General features: G+C 34.3%; 1 protein-coding gene across 2 annotated transcripts in view; it reads right to left on the bottom strand.

Annotated features, from left to right (window-relative positions):
• TBC1D23 (TBC1 domain family member 23) overlaps window positions 1-10,813 on the bottom strand; it is a 54,799-nt gene that overhangs the window by 13,484 nt on the left and 30,502 nt on the right. For both annotated transcript variants that reach the window (XM_029939190.1, XM_029939191.1), the window contains exons 9-13: window positions 9,759-9,881; window positions 8,312-8,404; window positions 5,700-5,870; window positions 3,533-3,575; window positions 1,710-1,819 (exon numbers count right to left, since the gene is read on the bottom strand). In XM_029939190.1, coding sequence (XP_029795050.1) covers window positions 1,710-1,819; window positions 3,533-3,575; window positions 5,700-5,870; window positions 8,312-8,404; window positions 9,759-9,881 — 540 coding nt within the window. The remainder of the gene's footprint in view (window positions 1-1,709; window positions 1,820-3,532; window positions 3,576-5,699; window positions 5,871-8,311; window positions 8,405-9,758; window positions 9,882-10,813) is intronic.

The raw sequence follows: 10,813 nt of genomic DNA, 5'->3' as shown, positions 1-10,813 counted from the left end.
CTGATTCCTTAGAGGGCATGCTGGCAATAGGTGTCAGTTTAAAAGTGTACCTATCTTTTTGTTTTTTAATGTTTATATGTTTTTTGAGAGAGGGAGAGAGTGCATCTGTGTGAGCAAGGGGAGGGGTGGAAGTAATTAACTAAACAACACAAAAACCATATTTTTATTTCCATGTCCAAATTTGAAATCAAATTAAACTGACTATGTAAATTAAATTATTTGGTATTTTTAAATATAACACATCTCTAAGACAGTTCCTTTAACAGCCTCAGCCATTGTTTTTCAAATCTGAAGACAGAAACCTGAACAGAATTACTATCCAACATTATAAATGGGTGGCAATATAAATTAGAAGAATATTTTTTTAAAGGGCCATTTGATGATAATGCAGAATTCAGGAATCCTGATATGTGATCTTTTCATCAAAATCTTTTGATTTGGGGGGCTAAATAATCATGGCATATGTACATATATTACTACAAAATTAATCACATAAGACAAATAAAAGCAATGAAAATATTCAACAACAGGGAACTGAGTAAATTATAATATATCCATACAGTGGAATACTATTTAGCTCTTCAAAATAGAAACCTTGCAAATGTTTATTAAATAGTGATCTCACATGAAGAGCTCTTAGACACCAAGAAGATTAAGTTGAAAACTTAATTCTCAGAGAAGCCTTATCTGTTAATTTGACAATATGCTTTGACTTACGTGGCTGAAGATAAACTGTAATTAATCATCTAATGAATTACAATTTTATAACTGCTATTCAATATGTGAACAGTACAATACTATACATACACCTGCACATTGAATCGTCACATCACTGTGAACAAAGTTCTGTTATTATCATCTCTGTTGTACAGATGGAGAAACGAGAGCTGGAAAGATCTTGTTGAAGATTATGACGGAAGTTAAGTTGTAGAGATAAAGCCTGAACACCAATAAGCCAGACCGGTAAACCTAAGCTAGTATAACAACAACCTGTACTGCAGTTGCCTTCTATTTCTGTTTTAAAGAATGATCATTAGGTAGATACGGACCCTTACTTGTTAGTAAGAAAATGATTTAATGACATTTAATTCAACTGACATAAAATATTATTGAGAAAGCACAAGAGACTTATTGCCCAATTATTTTCCAAAGCAGCACACCCACTATAGCAAAACTTTGCAGGAACATACATCTCCTTAACTAAAAATCAAATATAGTGGCAATCAGTTCCTGTCTTCTTCTGCCTGGCGCATTCCCAAACATGCATGGACTGAAGTTCTGATCATGTAAATTTGTGGTGGAGAGGGGTACAGATGTGGTCTGCAGGAGATGTGACCATAAGCCTCGTAGTCTTCCGGCTCACACTAATTGGGAGATTCCTAGAATGACATCACTTGAGAGTCCCAGCTAGTTATAGGACTCAGTATTATCTCCGCTGACATTTAAGCTGGGGCAGAATACTGTCACTAGATGACAGCAAACTGCAGCTGGACGGGGAGCAATCAGCGTTCAGCGAGTGGACCTCCGGAACTCTGGGCTAGTCGAGCTGTGCAGGGCTGTTCCATCAGAACACTGACCGTGCAACAACACGATGCCTCACTGTATGTGTTTGAAATATTTTGACTCGATTTCTGTTATGGTAAGCGCTTAATAGTCACATTTTCTGGGCATTTACTCAAATCTGGTGGCATATTCTAACATACACTTACATCAACAGAAGAATTGATACTGCTCCTTGAGCCTGAGGTACTAGCAATCCAGTGGCCATATCCATTTTCTGGTCCATCCACATTAATGTCCGCCAGGTGCTGCTGCAGTGCTTAAAATAAACAAGAAGGGGGAAAAACACACCTCACATATCAACCCCCTTTGGAAAGATTCATTACCACAGAATATAATAAACATGCCAGAGCTGAATGAAAGAGGATCCCAAGGCGTAATTACAGGTATTTTTTCTGCACCTTGCTAAAGGAGTGACGGACTGTAAGCTAAAGAAAGCCGCCTTCTTCTCCTTCTAAAGCCCTCTGTACAACTACAATTTTTCTTAACTGACCGTAAGGATGATAATAACTATATATATATATAAACTTGATGCTTTCCTCTCTGGAAGTATTAAGAGGTAACCTTAGCAACATTTTAATGATACAAAAGATTAAAAGAAAACCTATGGTGGCTTTTGTTTTACCATAAAAAGACATCAATTAATCTTTCCCATTAATAAAGAAGGCATTAACTGCTATGGAAAGAGAGGTTATTCTTGGAAAAGAAATAACTCATAATTAGAAAAAAGCTTCTAAAACCTAGACTATACTCTAAAAGACTGTTTTTCAGAATTTTGATACTAAGCTTAATAACCAAGTTCTGTATCATAATGTCAAAATTCCTAATAAACACTGGGCCTAAACGCCAATACTTGCTTAACATTATTTATTAAAATAACCCCTTTTGTAGATCACTCTGGGTATGAGCCCCAAAGGCTGTGACTTATCAAGCCATGATATACAGGATATCATCATAATCCTTGCTAATATCAACAAAGAGGAAAAAGATCCTAATCTATAAAAATTCTAAGTTATAAAATGAGATTATATTAGGTCAGAACTTAACCCTTATGAGACTCTCATGATTCAAACAAGATTCTATTACTCAAAAAATATTGATTTCATCTTATTATTAAAGGCTCTTTATATATTTGACCTATAGCACTTTAAACTTAAGGTATAAAACATGTTGGTGTCTATACTGTAATATAATTTCCATTTCAGCAGCAGTTAGTACCACTATCATATCACTTAATTACCATCTCTTTATGGTGGGAATAAGTAAGATTTAGTCTCTTTGCAAGTTTGATTATTCCAACACTGTGGTCTATGTTCACTACACTTACAGTACTCCAGGACTTACTTATCTTTCAGTCCCAAGTTTGTATTCTTAGATAATATAATTTGCAAAAAAGGCAGGCTCTTTTTAATCCTTTTATCTTGACCCAATCCTTCATAAATTCTCAAATATTTGCTGGCAGAGATTTTCTGTAATTTTACCATCCTGGATTATCAGATATTAGTCTGAAGATTTGAAAACATAAGCTTATTTGTTTTATTCCATTTAGCCAATATTTTTTAGCAACTAATACTTTCAAGTAGTTCAAAAACAAAATAACAACAACACAAAAACGCAGAGAGTAGGAGAAGTACTCCTCTTACCCCTGTTTCCCAGCCCTATCTATTCCACCTTCTCCACAAAGACAAGTCATGTAGATAGGTTTTCATGCATCCTTACAAAAATACGTTTTAGAAATACAAGCTCATTAAATATATCTACTGAAATAGTCATCCATTAAATATTTGCTCATTTCAGTTGTCTATTATGTTTATCTGTTATCTATATGTCCTACTGGCCTTGGCTTTTCTGAAAATACAGAATGAATGAAGAGAGTTTGTCCACTAACTAATCTGGTCACTCCAAATCAGCTCTGGTGATATAACTTCCTCTGAGAAATGGAAGCAAAGCAACGAATAAATTAAAACCTTACCCATAAAGCCTCCACTGGCAATGCTCACATATTCTTTGTTTTTCTGTAGCAAAAACAGAATTTAAATTATTCAAAAATGCAATTTAATTAAAACCAATATAGCCCTTTAACACTGACACATGTTATATATAGTTATATATTAAATTTCTAGACTTTTTCCTTTCTTTGACACCTTGGAGTCTCGTGCACTGTAAGGTCCAGTGCTCGGGTGAAAAGAAGGAGACAATTTCCTGGCTACTGACAAGACTGACTTTATCATTATTATAGTTCCAGTAATGTAATAGTCATACTAAAATCAGGTAATTGTATTTTTAGATATAATTAGAGTGGTTTTTAAAAGATTTCAAAACATCTTGTATCTTTTATAAAAAGGAAATACAAAAACAAATATTACAGCTAATTACAAATAAGAAATAATATAATGTTACTATTTTACAAACTACTATAAAAATTATTGGGTCTAACATACACTGACAAAGAAAGAGACATAAAAAAGAAAGACCTGAGCAGTACATACCTCCTGACCAAAGTTCACACCAACCTAGGACTTCCTGCCCACCCACTCCCAAAAAAGTAATCTGATTAAGTCTCTAGATCTAATTACCAGCTTAGAGAAATGCCAGGGACAGAACCTGATAAACAACACCATGTGAATGCAATTAGTAAAATCTAGAATGTGGGGAACTCTCTTATAAGACAAAGTAATCAGGTTTTCCAACAAGTATCTGTAAGGAAAAAAAGTTAGGAAAGGGAACCTATAAATTCAAAGAAATTTAAAAGATGTCAACCAAGCAAAATGTCTTGTTTTGGATCCTGGAAAGATCAGAGAAATTGAACAATAGTTAGATTTTTTAATAATAAAGTATAATAATGATAATGTGGTTATATGTCTTTATAAAGAGTTTATACGGTTCAATTCTACCTACTCTTGCTTCTGTTTAAAATTTTCCATGATAAAAGTTGGGGAAAAATTTCTAAAACCACATCAGGAACTTGAGTTATAAAAAATAAGTTCAAATTCTTGCCATGTGATAGTCCTCACAACATACAGTTTATACCAGAGCATTTTTTAAATATGCCAATTAAATTTATAAATGAGTCTTATTTCCTATTTTTATTATTTTGTGTAAGTTTCTAAAACCTCTCCTTTAATAAGGTATAAAATTATCTTACAAACCTTCCCCCAAATACTTTGTTTCTTCTCGCATTTGTCTTTTAAGGATTACTTCGTTTAGATTTATTTTCTCAAAGCAGATTTCCAGTAAAATACAGCATTAACAGAAATGGATCCAAATTGAATAACTAGTACAACACAACGCGTATGGTCTTCCTAATTCCATAAGTCAGGGTCATATAAAATGAAGACTTTAATGTATAAACTACCAAAGAATACCTAATAAACCACTGGGAAAGGTTTTGTAGAGAAGATAGAGGAACAAGCTGCATAAAATCACCGATACAAATTAGATAACATTCAAACACAAAAAGGAAAGATGGCCAAGTGTAATGAATAAATATACGTGCATACTTATTCAATTTCAAAGATATTAAAATGAATTGTGCAGTTACTATAAAAGTACTAGGGAATGAAGAGACATGAACAGCAATAGAACAGAATAATCCAGAAATAGATCCTGATGCACTAAGGAATTAAAAAGGTGGTACTTCAGGGCACCTGAGTGGCTCTGTCAGTTAAGTGTCTGACATCGGCTCAGGTCATGATCTCAAGGTTCATGAGTTCAAACCCCATGTTGGGCTCTGTGCTGACAGCTCATAGCTTGGAGCCTTCTTCTGATTCTGTGTCTCCCTCTCTCTCTCTGCTCCTCCCCCACTCGTGCTCTGTCTCTCTCTCTCTCTCAATAATAAAATGTTAAAAAACAGTTTTTTAAGGTGGTATTTCAAAGTGATAGCACAACTGGTTAGCTATCTGGGAAAAGAATTTTTTTTTATTCCTACCTCACTTATTACATAAGAATAAATTCCAGCTGATTCAAGACTTAAGCATAAAAAGTAAAACATAGACATGTAAGAAAAATGTCAAGAAGTCTTTCCTTGGCAAGACACAAAACCTGTAAGCTGTTAAGAAAAACTTCATATAAATTACATATGAGAACTTCTTAAAGATGATAGCAAAACCAAGCAATACTGAAGTAATTTGTAGGCATACCTGTAAAAAGTGTGCCAGGACCATGTTCATGTACATGTCTTCTTCCTCTCTACCACTGCCCATAAAACAGAGGTGCTCCCCACCAGCAATGGAGCCGGATTCGATGGATTGCTTCTGTGCTTCCAGCAAAGATTTTACCGACTGTGCGAACTCAGACGGATTCTGGAGCATCTAGACAATTTTTAAAAACTAAAAATGTGGTAAACTTGTGTTTCACATACAATTCCAAATTTTAAGTATTCTTCCAAAAAAAATTTACATAGCTACCATGAAAACATAGGAAAAAAGGCTCTTATAAATAAAATCCCTGGGATAAGAGAAAATAAATGTATATAAATGTACCCATAATACATTAGAACAAAAGTTGAAGATTCACAGAAAGATTAAATATGCAAAGAAACTATTCTACGAAAAAACTTTGGTTTGTTTCTTAAACAAGCTATTGTGTCATTAAGTATCATGACAAGGAAAATTGAACACTGAGTGGAAGGATCCATAACTAAAAACAAGGTATTTTAGTTTCCACTTATAATGCAAACGATATACTTCTTAGAAGACAGTCAGAAATAGTAGAAGCCATTTATTTATCAACACTACTCTAGGTATGAGAGTTAAAAGGACAAAAAGTTAATTTCTTTACTTCAACAAATATGCCAATAACTTCAAAAATTTGTTACATCTGTTATAATAGGGCTACATAAAAAACACAGTGATGGGGCGCCTAGGTGGCTCCTCAGTTAAATGTCTGACTTCAGGTTAGGTCATGATCTCATGGTTCATGGGTTTGACCCCTACACTTGGCTCTCTGCTGTCCGTGCAGAGCCTACTTTGGACCCTCTGTCCCCTTTCTCTCTGGCCCTCTTGCTCTCTCTCAAAAATAAACATTAAGAAAAACACACACACACAGTGAATATCTGAGGGAAAAACTGACAAACCACAGAAAAGCAATTTGTAAAAAAAGCAAAAAGCAAAAAAAAAAAAAAAAAAAAAAAAGCGAACAGTATACTGCAAAAAGACACTCAACATCACTAGTAATTACCACCCTGTAATTACCAATCTCAATGATGGTGTTTCACCCATCACTATTGTAAAATAGAAAATAATCGGTAATGTGCTAGAATGCAATGACAAAACATTCTCACTTACAATTGTAAAGTGTAATCTGGTCTCTTTAAAGGGCGATAAAGCATTTCTAGTAATGTTTTCTATACTCATAACCCTCAAACCAACAGTTCTACTTTTAGAAATCTATTTAACAGAAATCTGTGTACAAGTACACAATACATGTATAAGGATGTAACCACAGCATTGTTCATTACAAGAAAACTGAAAATAACCCAAAAGTACATCAACTGGCAATAAATTATGGTATACCTGTACCACAGTCCACTATACAGTCATTAAAAAGGGGCCCTTGGCTGGTTCAGTCAGTAGGGCATGCAACTCTGGATCTCGGGGTCATGAGTTTAAGCCCCACACTGGAGCTTACTTAAAAATAAATAAAGTGGGGATATTAAAAAAAGAATGTACTTGATGGAGAGAGCTCTAAGAAATAGTTTGGTGAAAAAGCAATTGTTAAGTGAAAAATCAAGTAAAAAAAAAGGAAGCAAGAAATACATAAACATATACTAAAGGTCTAGAAGATTAAACAAGCTGATAATAGTAAACTCTGGGGATATTCTTTGAGTTTTCTGAAGAAAAAATCAAGTTTTCATGAATCACTTGAGCAAAGTTTTAAATAAGCATAAAAGAAAAATTATCTAAGCCCTCTTAGGCAAATCAAGGATGAGAAAGGCTCAGGTTCACTTTTTAGGATATAAACAGGCTTGGATTTCCTTCCTTACTTAAAGCACCCCAAACTCTGAGTTGTTCTACCTCTATTTTCCATAAGTTTCCTCTCATACCACCTAAACCCCTCTCCCTGCCTTTTCAGGCCTCAGCATTACCTTTTGCAGATGAGTTGGATGAAGGCAGATTGCAGGGTTAGCACAAGGGCTTACTCCTCTTTCTGTCTTCCCCTATCCCTGAGGCTCTTATAACCAGAATGGCTTAAATGATGTCAGTCCCACTTCTACCAACTGCTCTAAGTATTTCTGACAATATTTAATTATGTACTTCATCTTCTCTTGTAATTAAAGTGACACTTGTAGAAAAATTTTAACAAGTGAGTACCTGTATGCCACATACTATCCTTATTAAATATCAGTTTATGCTGATGTACTCATGATGGAAAAAAATGCTTACAGTAAAAATTTCTAGATTAACTACCCAGTTACAGAAAGAGCTTATATTTATAGAGTACTTACTAGATGCAGGCACTATGCGAAGTGCTACATCAGACAATTCACAGTAAGAAGTTTAGAATTTACTGACATAACAATGGTAAGCAACGTAAGCCATAGCTCACAGTGTTCGCATCTACCCCATTACACCAAAAGAGCGTCCTGGGTGAAAACAACACCCGAGACCACTTTTGTTGTAAGGGCAGCGACTCCCTCCTTACGCAGAAAGAAAAGTCCCAATCCCATACATGTATATTTATTTCTGAGCTAAAGAAAAAACCTATTTATTCTCTAACTTTATAAAAAATTTTTACTAGCATTTATACTGACCAGATCTGAATCTAAGTGGAAAGCAGTTGACAAATGCCCAGCATTATACTGCTCTGCAGGACGGCAATCCACCACAAAGAACCGGACTCCTTCCTAAGAGGAAAACAACAGGTGACACACTGCAATTTGCCATGAGGGTCACATTTGAAACAATACAGTATCACAATTAACCAAAGGAGAGGGAATAGGTTTATCAAAAAAATGGATCTCAAAGAATTAGGAGGACCCAATTAGCAGAATACAAGAAAATAACCTCAAGATCTTAAATAACTATATTTGTTTTGAACAGTTTGTATTTACTGTTTTGAACATTGTATTTTGCACACTTTGTATATACTGTTCTTGACTAGAAAGTCTTAAAATATGTAGCAGGAGAATGTCATTTTGAGCTACAAAAGTATACTGAAATTTAAAATTTTAATGTGTATGTTAAACGTATATTTAAAAACGATATAGTTATAAACACAGATCTAGATATAATTTCTATTTCTGCAAATAAATTCACAAAGTTGCCAACAATTAAATTCAGACAAGAACATCTTTTGGGGATGAGGGGACATTCTGCAATGCCAGTTTGAACTGAAGAAGTTCACATGAGAATCTTTAAACTGGATTACAGATTTTCATTTGTTTTTAATACTAGTTCTAATAAGAAAAACATGTGAAATGTCTATTTTAAAAAGAGCTATTGTAAAACACCTCTCTCTCCATGTCCGTTCTTCTTCCCTCCATCTTAGAAATACATCCCACTTTCTAAATACACATACCCATGTTTAACTGTTGCACTACTAGTAATAAAACTGAAAAAAAAATCTTAAAAAAACTGGCTTATTAGATTTTTATGAAGATAGCAGGAGACAGAAAATTATGGTATATCCTCAATTCTCCTTTGTTATATTCTCTATGGCATTAAACCATGTAATTCAATTACCTGTATATTACCCATAATTTAACTATTAAATGCTAAATTCATCCTTTTAAGTACTTTATACAATATTCTGTTGCTTTGCTAAACTATGAAAAAATATTTGGCAATTTACAAAAATAGCTGTCAAGAATAATTAGTTATTGACAATTAAAGTAACACACAAGCTGGCAGTTTTAAAATAAGCATGTGGGAGCGCCTGGGTGGCTCAGTCAGTTGAGTGTCTTGACTCTTGATTTCAGCGCAGGCCATGATCCCAGGGTCGTGGATCGAGCCCCATGCTTGGCTCCATGCTGAGCCTGGAGCCTGCTTAAATCTCTCTCTCTCTTCTGCTGCCCTACCACCAAGTACCTGTGCACAACCTTTCTCTCTCTCTCTCTCTCAAATAAAAAATAAAAAATAAATGAACACATGGACAGAAGATTAAGCACATTAATCATTTACAACAAACAGGGAGGAAATGTTGGGTTTTGCATTTAAAAGGGACACTTCTCCAACAGACTGTGGGTTTTCTTTCTTTACCCCTTGAAGCTGATTTGCTTGAAGGATCTCTGACACCGAGATGGCCAGACAAAGAGCCTGACTCAGATCTGCATCATCATCCTTAATTCCCAACAAAGTACTACCAAATAGATGGTGATTATCCTGTTTGTAGAGAAATTTTTAAAACATTATGAAGAAAAACCAAAGTCAATCTTTCTTTCAAAAAGTATTCTTAATAAACCATGATGGAAAAGGTAGAATAACACACTTGAGTCATGTGACTTTAAAATTTAATGTTATATCATCTCAAATCTTATAAGCTAAAAGCTACAAAAAGGCTATATTGAAAATCCCTGTCAGAGTTCATACAAAATAAAAAGCTATGAAAAACTAAAATATTCTACATAGCTGTTTTCTATAATATCAGCTATTTTATATTTTAAAATGGTTACAACTTTTCATATATTAAAATAATAAAAACAAAATTAAGGCATACATTATGTAACACATTGATCTACAGCCTGGTTTAATTAACAACTGCTAGCACGGATTATCTACTATGTCTGAAGAATAAAAGCTGTTCCTCTTAGAAGACTGAAAAGAGTAAAATTTCTTTTTCATGCAGCATCCTAAACCACTATCCCATCATCTGACTTGCTCCACTTTGTTAGGAGCTGAGGTGGTCTACATAAGGCAATCATTAAAATAGCTAAAATTGGTCCCTAGAAACAGATCCCTTTTAATTAATTAGTTTCAGGGGAAATAAAAGATTTCTCTTGTCTGCCATTTGACACATATTATACTGAACATAATTTAACCTCATCTTGCGTTTCAGTGACATGACCACCACCTAGCAATTATTATTATAGAATGCCTAAAAACAAATACATAAAAGATAATACTGCTTTCGTGGGCACTTGAGGTCATAGACAAGTCTATTTGTTTTATAAATGGTAATTCTGTGCCTCCTCCACTATTAGCTGTTGCTTCTTGGAGGTTAACTTTTTAGGACTCACACCACTCATGTTTCTAATCTGGTGTCCTTTCGTTTGAAAGTACTTGTCTGACCTGAGAAAGGTTCTAAGTCTCTATGT

This window comes from Suricata suricatta, chromosome 5 (assembly GCF_006229205.1).
Source record: "Suricata suricatta isolate VVHF042 chromosome 5, meerkat_22Aug2017_6uvM2_HiC, whole genome shotgun sequence".
Taxonomy (NCBI): Eukaryota; Metazoa; Chordata; class Mammalia; order Carnivora; family Herpestidae; genus Suricata; species Suricata suricatta.
This window is presented reverse-complemented; position numbering and strand designations above follow the sequence as displayed.